Source organism: Salvelinus fontinalis, chromosome 2, assembly GCF_029448725.1.
Source record: "Salvelinus fontinalis isolate EN_2023a chromosome 2, ASM2944872v1, whole genome shotgun sequence".
In the NCBI taxonomy this organism is placed as follows: Eukaryota; Metazoa; Chordata; class Actinopteri; order Salmoniformes; family Salmonidae; genus Salvelinus; species Salvelinus fontinalis.
In genome coordinates this window covers 83,286,925-83,304,808 of record NC_074666.1, presented here as the reverse complement: position 1 = coordinate 83,304,808, position 17,884 = coordinate 83,286,925, and the positions used below count along the sequence as shown (strand labels likewise).

Genomic DNA, 17,884 nt, shown 5'->3' with positions numbered 1-17,884 from the left:
GTCCCCACTGTTCCAAAAGTGTTTTTTTAAATCAAATTTTACTGCTTGCATGAGTTACTTGATGTGGAATAGAATTCCATGTAGTCATGGTTCTATTTAATACTGTGCACCTTCCATAGTCTGTTCTGGACTTGGGGACTGTGAAGAGACCTCTTGTGGCATGTCTTGTGGGGTATGCATGGGTGTCTGAGCTGTGTGCCAGTAGTTCAAACAGACAGCTCGGTGCATTCAACATGTCAATACCTCTCATAAATAACAGTAGTGATGAAGTCAATCTCTCTTCCACTTTGAGCCAGGAGAGATTGACATGCACATTATGAATATTAGCTCTCTGTATACATCCAAGGGCCAGCCGTGCTGCCCTGTTCTGAACCAATTGCAATTTTCCTAAGTCCTTTTTTTGTGGCACCTGACCACACGACTGAACAGTAATCCAGGTGCAACAAAATTAGGGCCTGTAGGACCTGCCTTGTTGACAGTGCTGTCAAGAAGTTAGAGCAGCGCCTTACCATAGACATACTTCTCCCCCATCTTAGCTACTGTTGTACCAATATGTTTGGACCATGGCAAACAGGGCTAAAGTAACCAATGTTATTTGTTGCCTAGACTTTACTGCAAATGACACTCAAGTCTTGAGGAAAAAAACAATACACTGATATTACAGTTAGTCATGACAACCTTTCTAATAGAACGCTTGTGACCACACATCTAAATATTGCACTTGGGAGAAAACATTTTAAGTAGGAATAGAATGAAACAAACAGGCATTCTATTTTTGCTCTATTATAGTGGCCACTATAGATATCGATCAAGTGCACAAGGCTACATGTGTGCAAAAATAACATTCACTGAGTAAAACATGTAATAAGTGGTACTGTCAAGTTCAACACAACAAAAGCAATATCTTTGGGCTACACTGCATTACTACATTGTACACTTTCTGCCTGTGGACATCTGTTCTACAACGTGCCAGCAGAGCATGATGCCCTTTCTTGGCATAATTGATCTTTCAGGCAGAAAGTACACCTGGCATACGCCTTTTTGGAGTGGGGTTGAAGAAAAGTATTTAAGAGATAATCAACTAGGGGCTATGTGTTCCATGGAAAATAATGAATGAGGTGGAAGGTGTGTTCCATGACCCGCTGGGTGAGTGGAACTGACCTTCCACTGAATTGCATTATTTTCCAGAGAACGCATAGAGCCCCGAGTTGATTATCCCTTTTATACCATGGCTATAATTGAACACATTTGCCGTTAGACATGTGTTCATTTGACGCTATAAATGTGTTCAACATCCACTGAAGTAGCTAGCTAGTTTACTAGATAGCTACAGTAGTTGCCGTGGTAACCAAACAAACAGACTTGCTAGTTTAGCTAATCAAACCATCGTCTGCGCTTACCACCGTTTTCAATTCGACTTTTGCTTTTAAAAGCAGTTCAAACATAGAACATGTAAGAATGAACTATAGCCATTGAATTCTAACTTCCAAATATATCTTGCATTATAGGGAAATAATGCAAGCCCTAGAATGCCCTTCTTACCCATGCATCTAGTTTTAACCTATTACTTACAGCAGCTACAGTGCTAATAAGTGAACTGTCAATCCTGCATCTCCCCACCACTCCCTTGCTAATGTTGTTATTTAGTCACAGCACAGATGCTTTACTGTCACCATGGTCACAGGGGGAGAGTATTTGTTGTTATAAGCTTTGACCTGTGAGAGCTGGTAACCATGGAAACCCTTTTTGAAAGAGGGACTCCCCAGAAATGTTTATGGGTGTCATCACTTCCCTGGTCTCTTTCTGTTCCCCCTTCTGTGTTTTTGCCCAAGGCTTCTGTGTCTGGGAGGTTGTGTTGCGTTGTGCCAGTGTGGGCATGGCACTACCCAGAGAACCAACCGGGAGACTAAGGCCTGAGACTGAGGCTGGGGCCCAGGCCATCTCTGTGCAACATCCAGGACTGTCAAATGGTACAAAGAACCAGAATGGAAAAGATCTCTGTTTGAAGGGTTATGTAACATCAGTGTGTTAATGTTATCAATAAAACATACTGTGTCAGGTCACTTTCAGACACTGGATTAACATTGGACTAATGACACTCCCCAGATCCTTTTCACAGTTGTTTTTAAATGATGTGCAAAAACAATTTTGTGCTCCAGCATCATTAATTCTGAGTTCGTTTGGCCTGGGTAAGGTATCTAGTATAGTCCTTGCTGTGTAATAACCCTTTGTTGTTATTTTATGTTTACACAATCATTGAAACACCAGTTTTTCTTTCCCAAAATGTATTTTGAAATGATGAAACAAAAAGTGTTGGTATAGTAGTAGGGTCATTCCAGGAAACAAGTCCCTTCTGGTGACCTAATGAGACTCTTAAGGAAATGTTCTCTAAAGTTGTGGGAACATTTGTTGTTAGCTGGGTTTTGGGTAGTCTAACTTGGAGAGAATAAAACGGTTTTATTTCACCTAATTTTAACATTCTGTCACGAAGAGCACATGATCAACTTAATAAAAAGCGTGTTTCCCCATCATAAGAGGTGGAATAAAAAATTACTATAGTCAGTGCCTATTAAGTGCCAAATAAAGTATCAGGGTTAACCGCAACAGGGTATACCATTTAATCTGAAATCAGCTAATTGTCCTTGTGACAGGAGGAATGGAAGCTTGTTGTGTGAAACTGAGAAGGGCACTTGAAAGAAAGCATCACAAAAAAAATTTATTGTAAAAATAATTCTAGCCTGTTCCTATATGGGTAACAGGGTTGACATGTTATGTTCAACCCACTCAGTTTTCCACCACAAAACACCAGAAAATAGCCAAAAAGAGTAGAAGCAGCTCTGCTTTTACACTATGATTTGACTATTAGATATTCAATGTTTCTTTTCAAAAACATGTTTAAAAGGAATAGTTTCACCATATGAAAACGAGAGTTCAGTTCACGCAACAGGGTTGACCTTAAAATGACGGCCAGGTCTTTTTTTTTTACCTTAAAATTAATAACTAAATCATGTGAAATAAATAATAATCTTCAGAAATGACTTTGTTAAAGCAATAAAATAACTAGGGCTTTACAATTATGGTGAAAATTGGTTAAGTGGGGTTAAATGGGTTAGAATCTTTCTTGAAGGCACAAAGGGAGATCTAAAATTCAGAAGTCTTTATTCATATTAAAAAAACATGATTTTTTGAATTTTCCATGTGGTCTATATTAAAGGACACTTCGTTTAATTTAACAGTCTTTTAAAATTCAATATTGGTGCACAATTTCTACTTAAAATATCAAAGAGACACAAAAGGGACTCATTTCATGGAAGGACCCAGTACCACATTGAATGTATTATACACTATGTCATAATGAGATATAACACATTTAATCATCATTGATATTAAATATAAATCTGAAAGTAACAGTCCAGCTGAAGATTGGCCAATCCAGGAGGTATTAGATTGACATAACCATACATTCAGTTAACTCGTAAAGGCTCGCATGTGTTTTTTGTTTGTTGCTACAGTCAGGAAGGTGAGTCATATTAGGCACTACACTGACCCCCTCTGTAGTTGGGAAGGCCTCATCTAAACCATACATGTTCCAAAACACTTTGTATTTAAGTCCAACAAAACAAAAACATTCTCTAGATTCCAGCTGGAACACTTGATGATAAATACATCATTGTAAATCTATACAGTAGATGATATGCATAATTCATGTATTTACACCCATTTTGGGTACAGTACAAATTATTTGATTGCGGATCAACCTGTTCTGTAGACTCTCACACTGAGAATCTACAAACGGCTGCTGGGGCGACTAAATGTCCCAGCCTCCCCATTGCTCCTCCACTGTGACCAGACATACGTCACATAAAACATGCCCCTGTGCTGAATACCAGAGTGTTCTGGGCCAGTCGGGGCCATCCCATCTGGCAGGTAGCAAAGACATGACTGGCTAAGTGCATGACTGGGTAAGACTCCTGAGAGAGCCTATAGGAGGGCCCTATGTCTCTGTTGTGTCTGTCCTAGCTGTAGGTAAAGTTCCGGTAAAGGGGTGGGGCCTACCTGGCCGCGGGCGCACACTCTCCCAGGTGTATCCTGAGCACGCCCTGGCTGTGGAGTCTTAGCAGGTGGTCAAACTCAGCGGGCATAGCGTGCACCGTCTTCTTACTCTGCCTGTTGTCGTAGTAATGGTTGGTGAGGGGCTGGTGTCGGTGGGGGTGTTCATTAAAGGGCCAGAACCCGTAGAGATGCACGTTGGCGCACAGCTCCAGCGCCAGGCTAGCCACGATGAGTCCTGTGCTGAGGCGTACCGTCCGCAGGCCCTGGCCCTGCCAGAAGTGCGCCAGACTCTGTAGGTACTCTGGGTTGAGGAAGACGGGCCGCAAGGGGCTGTCAAAGTCTTGGATGGTGTAGAGGGCCCGCAGAGACACGGGCGTGTTGGGGCCGTACGAGAAGGCTGGCAAGAGCATCAGGGAGTCGCCATAGCTACGTAGGCTCTCCACGAAGGGCCGACGACGCTCCTGCAGGCCCCCATATCTGAGAGAGGATGGGATGGAGAGAAAAGGGGAGCGGTGAAGAACAGCTGGAGGAGATGAATTTGACCAGCACCAGAATATATGATCAGGTCATTTCTTAATCCACCACAAAACACCAGGTGATAAGCAGTATGAGAAGCCCAATGAACTCCGAAACTCACTTCTCCATGAGGATGCTGGGATTAGCTGTCACCAGGTCTGTCTTGTTGCCCACGTCTCTCTCATAGCCGTTCTCCAGAGGAGGGAGGTTACACCTGAGAAAGGGAGACATAGAGGGAAGTGGTCAGTGAATTTGTGTCTAATAATGTTTGAGAGGAAAAGGTAATTATTGTGGAGTAAGTTTTCTGTCTCACACCTGATAACAAACTGGGCGGAGTCGATTTTCTCTCCGCAGCTGCTATTAGCTAGGATTCCCCCATTCCCAACAACAGAACACGTATCCCATGTCGTATTCACAAAAGGATTCTCCTGTAGGCAACACAACATGTGTCATGTCACTCTCTTTCTTAAACACACACTCACACACACTAACCATTGAGGTGACACTCTGGACCAGAGCAACAAACCTTAGCAAAGGTGCTGAACAGTTCAGGCGTCACCTGAAGAGGCTTCCTCTTCTCTCCATCGTACACAACCTTTGACCCCAGAGGAGTGTTGGCCTGTGTCACCATAGCCTTGGTGAGTCCATGACATCTGTTACTCAGAAGAGACCTGAGAACACAACAATAACCTTTTGATTATAAGATGAAGACACCGTATTAAAAGCGTACTGTAAATGAATCGTACTTCATACACACATTTCTCTTATTTTGAAACAGTCTGGTTGATAAGTTAGGTATAAAAACCTACTGGTGATAAATGTAAGAAAATATCAGATATAGGAATACATAAACAAGGCCTCATCTTCATCTTGATATAAATATACAAATTGGAAAGGGATGATTATTGAAAAGTATTTTCTTTTAGAATTTCCTTCCTTTCAAGTGTTTATTAATTTACAAAGCGCTGTATACTCAGAGAGAGCTTTACTAAGCCACCATTAGCCTGCAGAGACAGGAAGCTGAGGAAGATAGCCTTGAGAAGGGAAATACAAACTGACTGACTGACGCAATGTGTTCGCAACAATCTTACATAACTCTGACCTTTACTTCTACTGCTACTAACAGCATGAAGAAGTAAACGCTAACATTTCACAGGTCACTTCTCCTGCTTTGAAGCACACTTCCACGTGCTTTGCTTCTCACTCTTCTAGGAGTAGAAAGGAAACGTCCCCTTTGTTATGGTTAGTGACCCTCACAAATTGGTCTTTGGCTAATCTTGGCTGGCTTTTAGTGGGGTTCAGAGTCTGGGTTTATAGTGTGTTTATATTTCACCTGAAATTTCTGAACTTGTCCTCCTGCTTCTTCCAGCTGTGAGAGTAGCGCTCCACCACTTTTTCAGTAACTGTATCCCTTTGACACACACACAGACACACACACACACACACAGACACACACACACACACACAGACACACACACGGACACAAAACAGAGAACATGCCGTTTTGAACCATATAATGAAGTTAAGGACAGTAGAGAGACCGATGGGGTGGTTGTTGAGCAGAGAGGATTGTGGGTAGTGGTTGCCAGGGTGTGTATCTAGTCTCACCTGCAGCCCTTGCATGTTCCGGAGGGGACTGGCCCAGAGTTCATAATAGGATCTTTGTGGGGGGGTCTGCCAGGTTGGACATTGCTATGAACACAAACAGGGACAGAGGTAGACCGAGAGAATAGGAGGATGAGTAGACCTCTGTTTGAACTCAGTACACCACTTATCTTGTCAACGCTTGTATAGCTGCATTGTTTGCTGTTGTATTTGCAGTGTATTGCTTGAGATTATCATGTTACCTTCGTTGAATTAATTGTTTTGATGTGGTAATTTACGGTGTGTTTACATTAAATCAATAGCTGAATGTTGTGCATACTATAACAACAACTTGGTGAGCTAAAGGTGTCACGCCCTGACTACAGAGAGCCTTGTTATTCTCTATTTTGGTTAGGTCGGGGTGTGACTAGGGGGGTGTTCCTGTCTAGGTGTTTTGTTTTCTATGTTGGCCTGGTATGGTTCCCAATCAGAGGCAGCTGTTTATCGTTGTCTTTGAATGGGGATCATATTTAGGCAGCCATTTCCCCACTGGTTTTTGTGGGATCTTGTTTCTGTGTAGTTGCCTGTGAGCACTGCCACGACTTCACGTTTCGTTTGCTGTTTATTGTTTTTGTGAGTTTCCTTTATTAAACATGTGGAACCCAAATCACGCTGCACGTTGGTCTGAGTATATTTCTAGTTCGTACGACGATCGTGACAGAAGATCCCACCACAACAGGACCAAGTAGCGTGCCCGGGAAGAGAAAGTATCCTGTCCCTGGGAGGAGATAAAAGAGGAGAAGACATCCTGGACTTGGAAAGAAATTATGGCTGGAGACGAAAGCCTTCCGTGGAAGCAGACTCAGGGAGAGAAGGGAGGACAGCGACGACGCCGGCGTTCGTGGACACAGAGTAAGCCCAAAAGACAGCCCAAATATTTTTTGGGGGGGGCACACTGGGTGGTCAGCGGAGCCGAGGAGTGAGCCAGAGACCATCCGGAGAGAGGTGGTGGCGATGAGAGTGCTGCAGAGCGGGCGTGCTAAGGAGCGTGACACCAGTCCGTTGTCATCTGCACCGGTTTCACGCATCTGGAATCCAGTGCGCCTCCCCAATACGTCCTGTGTTTCCTCCTCGTACTTGCACTGAAGTGTGCGTCACCGTTCCGGTACAATTTGTGCCGGCCCTACGCACCAGGTCTCCAGTGCGCCTCCACAGCACAATACGTCCTGTGCTAGCTCCCCGCACTCACCGTGCGGAGTGTGTCATCGTTCCGGCACCACCTGTGCCAGCTCTACGCTCCAGGTCTCCAGTGTGTCTCCACAGCCCAGTACGTCCTGTGCCTCCTCCTCGCACACCCCCTGAAGTGCGTGTCCCCAGTCCGGTACGTCCTGTGCCTGCTTCTCGCACTCTCCCTCAAGTGCGCCTTCCCAGTCAGGTATGTCCTGTGCCTGCTCCCCGCACTCGTCCTGAAGTGCATGCCACCTGTGCAGGCCTCACGCATCAGGCCTCCAGTGCGCCTCCCCAGTCCAGAGCGTCAGGCGACGGTCCCCAGTCCAGAGCTTCAGGCGACGATCCCCAGTCCAGAGCTTCAGGCGACGGTCCCCAGTCCAGAGCTTCAGGCGACGGTCCCCAGTCCAGAGCTTCAGGCGACGGTCCCTAGTCCAGAGCTTCAGGCGACGGTCCCCAGTCCAGAGCTTCAGGCGACGGTCCCCAGTCCAGAGCTTCCGGCCACGTTTCACAGTCCGGAACCTCCTGCGATGGTCCACGGTCCGGAACCTCCTGCGACGGTCCACGGTCCGGAACCTCCTGCAACGGTCCATGGTCCGGAACCTCCTGCTCCGGGGCAGGAGCCTTCCTCTGCGTCGATGCCCAGTCCGAGCACGGCGTCCAGTCCAGCTCCATGGCAGGAGCCCTTCTCTGCGCCAATGTCCAGTCCAGGCACGGCGTCCGGTCCCGCTCCAAGGCCGGAGCCTTCCTCTGCACCGGTGCCCAGTCCAGGCACGGCGTCCGGTCCCGCTCCATGGCAGGAGCCTTCCTCTGCGCCGGTGCCCAGTCCAGGCACGGCGGTCAACTCAGCTCCATGGCCGGAGCCTTCTTCGGCGCCAATGCCCAGTCCAGGCACGGCGTTCTACCCGGCCCCATGGCCGGACCCGTGGTCTGGGTGGGGGCAAAGACCCGCACCGGAGCCGCCACCGACACTAGTCGGGGGTACTGTCACACCCTGACCATAGAGAGCCTTGTTATTCTCTATTTTGGTTAGGTCGGGGTGTGACTAGGGGGGTGTTCCTGTCTAGGTGTTTTGTTTTCTATGTTGGCCTGGTATGGTTCCCAATCAGAGGCAGCTGTTTATCGTTGTCTCTGATTGGGGATCATATTTAGACAGCCATTTCCCCACTGGTTTTTGTGGGATCTTGTTTCTGTGTAGTTGCCTGTGAGCACTGCTTGAGCTTCACGTATCATTTGGTCTTCTATGTTGTTTTTGTGAGTTTCATTTGATTAAACTTGTGGAATTCTACGTACGCTGCACCTTGGTCCGTTAATTCATTAGACGATCGTGACAAAAGGGTTACGGAAGGGTAAACACAGCCGTTTAAGGGTGTTTTACTGTTCAAACAGGAAACCCGAACGCTTGAAGGAGTTTTACAGCTGCATTACAAACCGCAGTGCCAAAAGCAAATTAACTGAAAGACAGGGGACTTTATCAAAAACAGTCTGAGAAGAAATCCAAGGGCAAGGTCAAGCCTGAACTTACTATATGCAGATAATCCCACTTGAAGTGAGCTATAAAGAGATATTTTAAGAACACACTACAGAGGGTGCATGGGTTTCCCTGCGCCACAATGTGACACTCTTGTGGATAGTTATTTATGGTGGGATAATGGGCATATCCTGCAGATGGTGAAAGTCAAACAACACTTAGTTCTATGATTAATCTGAGTCTAAAGTCACATTCAGACAGTTAGTTTTATCGAGACATGACTGGAAAAAAACGACTCTCAAGTGTCACTGTCACAGAAGGGCAGACACTAAGCTAAAAACAAGCCAACAGTGTGTTCATCGAGCGTGTTTTGGTAACAGCATGAGAATACATTTTACAGTGACTTCTCGATCTCAATCTCTTGTTCTGTTCACCTTTCACTTACTTATCTTCGTCTGCCTACAGGCGACATCTTCCTTTCCCACCGAAAACAGATCACTATTTAAAATCAACATCTAACAGAGCACACCTACAGGCACATGCTAGGTTTGTATGTCTTTTAAAAACAATGGGTCAGGGGGAGATAAGATCTGCTGTAATATTTTTGTTTGAGTATGATATTTCAAAATGCACCAACGTTGAGCCATCCATGTACCTTTTCAACACCGTCCTCTTATTCTGAAATCCATCAGCTCTGCTGGGGCACAAACAGAAGTTTCTCTCTCTCTCTCTCTCTCTCTCGCTCTCTTTTCCACCACATAATCAGGGTGTGTCAGTGGTTTAGTTAAGATACCCACAGTAACAAGCATTGAGGAAAAACCAACCATTGCTCTGAGGAGAGAGAGAAAGAGAGAAAAGGCGAGTTGGTGGAGGGGGGGGGGGGGGGGGGACCAGTGAACAGGCATAACCACCAACACCAAACATATCATATTTCACCCCCTGCACAACTCTCACCTTGTTCCAGTAGAGCAGCTACTCACACCAACCGATGTGAAACAATCACACATTAAAAACAGAAGTGTGGAGACTCACTCCCTTCTGTCCTCTCTGTGCCTGTCTGGAGTATATGATGCTAGCTACCACCAGCCAGGCCTAATCCCCAAACCTAGCCCGTGGCTAAAGGCTCCAACGCCTGCCCAGTCGAGAGGGAGGAAGTTGGGGAGAAGGGGTGTGAAAGGAGTGGGACTCACCGGTCTCTGAAGACATACCAGACGAGTGCAGTCAGGACAGTCCCCAGGATGGACAGGGTGAGCATAAAGCAGAACAGTCCCCTCATGCCTCTCTCCCCCTACTAAGCCCTCTGGCTGGCCCTCTCCTCTTCTCTCTCTCTCCCTCTCTCCTAGTGTCCCTCACTCCGCACTGACACATTTGTTTGTTTTGGCACCTTTCCCCTCTTTCATTTGATTTTTTCTACCTCTCATGCACCCTCCTCCCCCCCTTGCTATTTCTCCCTGATTGTACCTCACTGCTCACTCTCGCTCTTTCTGACTGGTTAATCTTTCTGTCTCACTCACTCCCCCCTCCTTTTCCACCCTCTCTCTCTCTCTCCCGCTCGCTCTCTTTCTGAGCGTTTCCAAGCACACCGCTTCTGTAAGCAGGCTATCATATCTCTGTCTGTGCCCTATAAAAATACCTCATGCGCCTCTCTCCTTTCTTTCTCTCCTTTCCCCCTCTTTTCTCCCTCTCCACTCGGCTCCTGTAGAACTACAATGTCCGTCTTGTCCGCATGCCCTCCTTTACGTAGATTGATGTGACTTGTTTCCTTTCATCTCTCTTTCTGGCTTCCTCTTTCTCACTCCTTCATTGAGAGCACTCCGTGCTCTTACTTTCTGTCCACTGTAGTCCCAGAGCTCAAGCTGTTGCTCCTTCCTCCTGCATTTTCCAACCCCACCCCTGAGCCCCAGCCTTCTCTGCACTTTCCCCCTCCCTCCCTCTCTTCCTGTAATATCCGTCCCACCCCCATCCGAACCCCCTCTTCTCTCCCCTCCTCTGCATGAAGAGCAGCCAGTAATATAATTCCCTGGTACTGAATTAGCCCAGGGTCTGCCTCTTGACTTGTGTGTAGTGTGTGTAGTGTGTGTAGTGTGTGTACGTGTGTGTGTGTGTGTGTGTGTGTACGTGTGTACGTGTGTACGTGTGTACGTGTGTACGTGTGTGTGTGTGTGTGTGTGTGTGTGTGTGTGTGTGTGTGTGTGTGTGTGTGTGTGTGTGTGTGTGTGTGTGTGTGTGTGTGTGTGTGTGTGTGTGTGTGTGTGTGTGTGTGCGTGCGTGCGTGTGTGCGTGCGTGCGTGTGTGTGTGTGTGTTGTGTGTGTGTGTCTGTTTGGCAGGGATTTATTTTTCCCCTAGCCAATGATGGTCAGAGTAGGCTAGGGGAAGGGGCTATTGGCCAATCAGATCGACGGTTTCCCTGTTCTCTATCTCGTGCCCTTCTCTGACTGCCCCGTTCCATATCTGGCTGGCTCTGCAAGTTTACTTTCCAGGTGGTTTGCAGGCTCAAGCTCAACTTTGTTTACAGCATCAGGCATCAGTTCTAAGAAGCTATTAATTAAAACTTTTCTCACCCTGAGAGATGATGAGAGAGAAAGAGAGACAAAAATATATACTTTGTGTAGAACGCAAAATCCCAAACAATGCATGCAGAGCAGAATTAGGACTATACCTGCTAGTTATCAAGATGTCATTCTACAACCACCTAAAAGGAAGCAATGCCCACACATTCCACCACAAAGCCCTCACCTACAGAGAGATGAACCTAGAGAAGCGTCCCCTCAGCCAGCTGGTTCTGGCCAGCAAAACAATTAGACCCAACCAAATTATGAGAAAGCAAAAAGAGCTTTCTCATATATACAAAGTATGTGGACACCCCTTCCATATATAGAAAAGTATGTGGACACCCCTTCAAATTAGTGGATTCGGCTATTTTAGCCACACCCGTTGCTGACAGGTGTATACAATCTAACACACAGCCATGCAATCTCCATAGACAAACATTGGCAGTAGAATTGTCTTGCCGAAGAGCTCAGTGACTTCAACCTGGCACTGTCATAGGATGCCACGTTTCCAACAAGTCAGTTCGCCAAATTTTTGCCCTGCTAGAGCTGCCCTGGTCAACTGTAAGTGCTGTTATTGTGAAACGTCTAGGAGCAACAACGGCTCAGCCACAAAGTGGTAGGCTACACAAGCTCACAGAACGAGACCAGTGCTGAAAATCATCTGTCCTCAGTTGTAACACTCACTTCCAAGTTCCAAACTGCCTCTGGAAGCAACGTCAGCACAATAACTGTTAGTTGGGAGCTTCATGAAATGGGTTTCCATGGCCGAGCAGGCGCACACAAGCCTAAGATCACCATGCGCAATGCCAAGTGTCGGCTGGAGTGGTGAAAAGCACGCCGCCATTGGACTCTGGAGTAGTGGAAATGCGTTTTCTGGAGTGATGAACCACGCCTGGCAGTCCAACGGACAAATCTGGGTTTGACGGATGACAGGAGAACGCTACCTGCCCGAATGCATAGTGCCAACTGTAAAGTTTGGTGGAGAATGATTAATGGTCTGGGGCTGTTTTTCATGGTTTGGCTAGGCCCCTTCGTTCCAGTGAAGGGAAATCTTAACGATACGCATACAATGACATTATAGATGATTCTGTGCTTCCAAGTTTGTTGCAATCAGTTTGGGGAAGGCCCTTTCCTGTTTCAGCATGACAATGTCCCTGTTCACAAAGCGAGGTCCATACATAAATGGTTTGTCGAGATCGGTGTGGAAGAACTTGACTGGCCTGCACAAAGCCCTGACCTCAACCCCATCGAACATCTTTGGGATGAATTGGAACGCCGACTGCGAGCCAGGCCTAATCGCCCAACATCAGTGCCCGACCTCACTAATGCTCTTGTGGCTGAATGGAAGCAAGTCCCAGCAGCAATGTTCCAACATCTACACCTGCATTGCTTGCTGTTTGGGGTTTTAGGCTGGGTTTCTGTACAGCAATTTTTATTTATTTTTTTATTTATTTTATTTCACCTTTATTTAACCAGGTAGGCTAGTTGAGAACAAGTTCTCATTTGCAACTGCGACCTGGCCAAGATAAAGCATAGCAGTGTGAACAGACAACAACACAGAGTTACACATGGAGTAAACAATAAACAAGTCAATAACATGGTAGAAAAAAAAGAGAATCTATATACAATGTGTGCAAAAGGCATGAGGTAGGCAATAAATCGAGTAATTACAATTTAGCAGATTAACACTGGAGTGATAAATCATCAGATGATCATGTGCAAGAAGAGATACTGGTGTGCAAAAGAGCAGAAAAGTAAATAAATAAAAGCAGTATGGGGGGTGAGGTAGGTAAATTGGGTGGGTAGTTTACAGATGGACTATGTACAGCTGCAGCGATCGGTTAGCTGCTCGGATAGCAGATTTTTAAAGTTGTTGAGGGAGATAAAAGTCTCCAACTTCAGAGATTTTTGCAATTCGTTCCAGTCGCAGGCAGCAGAGAACTGGAAGGAAAGGCGTCCAAATGAGGTTTTGGCTTTAGGGATGATCAGTGAGATACACCTGCTGGAGCGCGTGCTACGGGTGTGTGTAGCCATCGTGACCAGTGAACTGAGATAAGGCGGCACTTTACCTAGCATAGCCTTGTAGATGACCTGGAGCCAGTGGGTCTGACGACGAACATGTATCGAGGGCCAGCCGACTAGGGCATTCAGGTCGCAGTGGTGGGTCGTATAAGGTGCTTTAGTAACAAAACGGATGGCACTGTGATAAACTGCATCCAGTTTGCTGAGTAGAGTATTGGAAGCTATTTTGTAGATGACATCGCCGAAGTCGAGGATCGGTAGGATAGTCAGTTTTACTAGGGTAAGTTTGGCGGCGTGAGTGAAGGAGGCTTTGTTGCGGAATAGAAAGCCGACTCTAGATTTGATTTTGGATTGGAGATGTTTGATATGAGTCTGGAAGGAGAGTTTGCAGTCTAGCCAGACACCTAGGTACTTATAGATGTCCACATATTCTAGGTCGGAACCGTCCAGGGTGGTGATGCTAGTCGGGCGTGCGGGTGCAGGCAGCGAACGGTTGAAAAGCATGCATTTGGTTTTACTAGCGTTTAAGAGCAGTTGGAGGCCACGGAAGGAGTGTTGTATGGCATTGAAGCTCGTTTGGAGGTTAGATAGCACAGTGTCCAAGGAAGGGCCGGAAGTATACAGAATGGTGTCGTCTGCATAGAGGTGGATCAGGGAATCGCCCGCAGCAAGAGCAACATCATTGATGTATACAGAGAAAAGAGTCGGCCCGAGAATTGAACCCTGTGGTACCCCCATAGAGACTGCCAGAGGACCGGACAACATGCCCTCCGATTTGACACACTGAACTCTGTCTGCAAAGTAGTTGGTGAACCAGGCAAGGCAGTCATTAGAAAAACCGAGGCTACTGAGTCTGCCGATAAGAATATGGTGATTGACAGAGTCGAAAGCCTTGGCTTTCGACTCTGGTCGATGAAGACGGCTGCACAGTAATGTCTTTTATCGATGGCGGTTATGACATCGTTTAGTACCTTGAGCGTGGCTGAGGTGCACCCGTGACCGGCTCGGAAACCGGATTGCACAGCGGAGAAGGTACGGTGGGATTCGAGATGGTCAGTGATCTGTTTGTTGACTTGGCTTTCGAAGACCTTAGATAGGCAGGGCAGGATGGATATAGGTCTGTAACAGTTTGGGTCCAGGGTGTCTCCCCCTTTGAAGAGGGGGATGACCGCGGCAGCTTTCCAATCCTTGGGGATCTCAGATGATACGAAGGAGAGGTTGAACAGGCTGGTAATAGGGGGTGCGACAATGGCGGCGGACAGTTTCAGAAATAGGGGGTCCAGATTGTCAAGCCCAGCTGATTTGTATGGGTCCAGGTTTTCCAGCTCTTTCAGAACATCTGCTATCTGGATATGGGTAAAGGAGAAGCTGGGGAGGCTTGGGCGAGTAGCAGCGGGGGGGGCGGGGCTGTTGGCCAAGGTTGGAGTCGCCAGGAGGAAGGCATGGCCAGCCATTGAGAAATGTTTGTTGAAGTTTTCGATTATCACGGACTTATCAGTGGTGACCGTGTTATCTAGCCTCTGTGCAGTGGGCAGCTGGGAGGAGGTGCTCTTGTTTTCCATGGACTTTACAGTATCCCAGAACTTTTTGGAGTTAGAGCTACAGGATGCAAATTTCTGCTTGAAAAAGCTGGCCTTTGCTTTCCTGACTGACTGCGTGTATTGGTTCCTGACTTCCCTGAACAGTTGCATATCGCGGGGGCTCTTCGATGCTATTGCAGTTCGCCACAGGATGTTTTTGTGCTGGTCGAGGGCAGTCAGGTCTGGAGTGAACCAAGGGCTATATCTGTTCTTGGTTCTGCATTTTTTGAAAGGAGCATGCTTGTCTAATATGGTGAGGAAGTAACTTTTAAAGAATGACCAGGCATCCTCAACTGACGGGATGAGGTCAATATCCTTCCAGGGTACCCGGGCCAGGTCGATTAGAAAGGCCTGCTCGCAGAAGTGTTTTAGGGAGCGTTTGACAGTGATGAGGGGTGGTCGTTTGACCGTGGACCCGTGGTGGATACAGGCAATGAGGCAGTGATCGCTGAGATCTTGACTGAAGACAGCAGAGGTGTATTTGGAGGGCAAGTTGGTCAGGATAATGTCTATTAGGGTGCCCATGTTTACGGATTTAGGGTTGTAGCTGGTGGGTTCCTTGATGATTTGAGTGAGATTGAGGGCATCAAGCTTAGATTGTAGGACTGCCGGGGTGTTAAGCATATCCCAGTTTAGGTCACCTAACAGAACAAACTCTGAAGCTAGATGGGGAGCGATCAATTCACAGATGGTGTCCAGGGCACAGCTGGGAGCTGAGGGGGGTCGGTAGCAGGCGGCAACAGTGAGAGACTTATTTCTGGAGAGATGCATTTTTAAAATTAGAAGTTCTAACTGTTTGGGCATAGACCTGGAAAGTATGACAGAACTTTGCAGGCTATCTCTGCAGTAGATTGCAACTCCTCCCCCTTTGGCAGTTCTATCTTGACGGAAAGTGTTATAGTTGGGTATGGAAATCTCAGAATTTTTGGTGGCCTTCCTAAGCCAGGATTCGGAAACGGCAAGGACATCAGGGTTGGCAGAGTGTGCTAAAGCGGTGAGTAAGGCAAACTTAGGGAGGAGGCTTCTGATGTTGACATGCATAAGGCCAAGGCTTTTTCGATCACAGAAGTCAACAAATGAGGGTGACTGGGGACATGCAGGGCCTGGGTTTACCTCCACATCACCCGAGGAACAGAGGAGTAGTAGGATGAGGGTGCGGCTAAAGGCTATCAAAACTGGTCGCCTAGAGCGTTGGGGACAAGGAATAAAAGGAGCAGATTTATGGGCGTGGTAGAATAGATTCTGGGCATAATGTGCAGACCAGGGTATGGTGGGGCACGGGTACAGCGGAGGCAAGCCCAGGCACTGGGTGATGATAAGAGAGGTTTGAGATATCAGCTGATGTACGAAGGGCTATATAAATACATTTGATTTGATTTGATTTGAAAGACTTCCCAGAAGAATGGAGGCTGTTATGGCAAGCAAAGGGGGGACCAACTCCATATTAATGCCCATGATTTTGGAGTGAGTTGTTCAACGAGCAGGTGTCCACATACTTTTGGTCATGTAGTGTATGTGATCAGATTTTATCAACAAGAGATAAATCCTGTCTCTAACTTCCAGGGAAAAGCCCCATTGATTATGAGTTACTCTTAAAAGCTACCGTTAATCTGGGAAGTTGCCCAGTAGGCTGGACTGTGCAGTCTTAAGCCTCCCAAAACAATAGAGCTCTAAGAGAAGTTCTCCTGGCACATCTCACAGTATGCCGCTGTATGCCCCTGCCCATGCAAAGATCCTGCTCAATTATATAAGGGTACTAAATGTGCTACATTATGATTATGTGCAGTAAGGCTAATAAAAGATCATGAAGATCGGTCTGTTAATAACACACACTAGGACTAATAGTGTTGCTAATGTTGGAGCTCACTGAGGCAATGAGGGAGCATAATGGCAATCTGACCGTGCTATTAGCTAGCTCTGTGTAAGCAGGGAGGAAGGTGAATGGGTGAGTTGTGTAATGGTTTTGTGAACGATGACTGCTGTCTCTATGCTATGCTAGGCTCACGGATTCAGTGATTTATGTAAGCAGCTGGGCCTCCCGTGGGGAATGTGTGCTGTGTGTGTGTGCTGTGTGTTCCATTGGCCTAAGCCGCTGTACCATCTGGGCTTGATGGTGGTCAGGAGGAGGGGTGGATGTTATGTCCTTCTAGTTCCGTTGTGTCATTTCCTATTGCAGACAGAAGAACGGACAGACAGACAGACGAACATACACGGACACAGATAACAGTATTTCCTCTCAGAAAGTAATATGTGTCCTTTCATGACAGAAGAGGGAGTTCTGGGAAAGCTCTTTCTTTTTCCGACTGTATGAACTATGAACCTTGTGTAGACGCCAGATGAATGACTAAGCCCTAGAGCATGAGGCCTGTGGGGAGAAGTACACAGCGGCATGCATGCCTACAAAGATGATATGATCGGAGCAGGACTGTGAAGCACTGATAAGAAAAGGCAGTGCCAGCTTGGAACCCTTAAAACAATGAAAGCAGCAGGCAACAACACTGAGTATATAATATGCCGATAGAAGGAGGCAGTGTTCTCTCTCTCTGTCGCCCTCTCTGTTGATCAAAGTAGCTAAGTCTCATCTCGTTTCCCCCGTGTTACATGCTGTCCCTCACACAGCACTCCAAGCCACATTAATTCCTCCTTGTTCCAAGCAAAAAGGCCTTTTTTCCCCCCTAAGGGCACATTTCTAATCTTATTAAAGCCTCGCTCTCTGGGAACAACCTGCTCTCCACTCCCCCACCTCCCTCACTTCCCCCGCCTGACTGAATAACTCATAAATTATCAATCTAATTCAATTGAGTATACTTTAACGTGATTAATCTATTATTCAACAGAGAGAGGAGGAATCAGTCCAGTACACTCTCGATAGATTATC

The 17,884-nt window shown here is 46.7% G+C and overlaps 1 protein-coding gene across 4 annotated transcripts; it reads right to left on the bottom strand.

Annotated features, from left to right (window-relative positions):
* Positions 1-3,142: 3,142 nt before the first annotated feature.
* Positions 3,143-10,765, bottom strand: LOC129829227 (alpha-2,8-sialyltransferase 8F-like). Of its 4 annotated transcripts, none has more exons than XM_055890911.1 (8): positions 10,042-10,765; positions 9,507-9,682; positions 6,178-6,261; positions 5,903-5,980; positions 5,096-5,240; positions 4,885-4,997; positions 4,691-4,783; positions 3,143-4,530 (listed from the first exon to the last, which is right to left on the bottom strand). In XM_055890911.1, the coding sequence occupies exons 3-8, from the start codon at positions 6,219-6,221 to the stop codon at positions 4,053-4,055; spliced, it is 951 nt and encodes a 316-aa protein (XP_055746886.1). In that variant the 5' UTR covers positions 6,222-6,261; positions 9,507-9,682; positions 10,042-10,765; the 3' UTR covers positions 3,143-4,052. The 4 variants fall into 4 exon arrangements, with proteins under 4 accessions (XP_055746886.1, XP_055746895.1, XP_055746868.1 ...); XM_055890920.1 differs by having other exon boundaries at positions 10,485-10,765; XM_055890893.1 differs by lacking the exon at positions 9,507-9,682.
* Positions 10,766-17,884: the final 7,119 nt, after the last annotated feature.

Bases quoted from the DNA above. Each gene is read 5' to 3' on its own strand.
- LOC129829227 (XM_055890893.1), bottom strand. From the start codon at position 10,127: ATGAGGGGACTGTTCTGCTTTATGCTCACCCTGTCCATCCTGGGGACT. The intron at 5,981-6,177 runs GTGAGACTAGAT...TGTGTGTCAAAG, and splicing joins GGAACATGCAAGGGCTGCAG to GGATACAGTTACTGAAAAAG. The intron at 5,241-5,902 runs GTGAAATATAAA...TTGTGTTCTCAG, and splicing joins GACAAGTTCAGAAATTTCAG to GTCTCTTCTGAGTAACAGAT.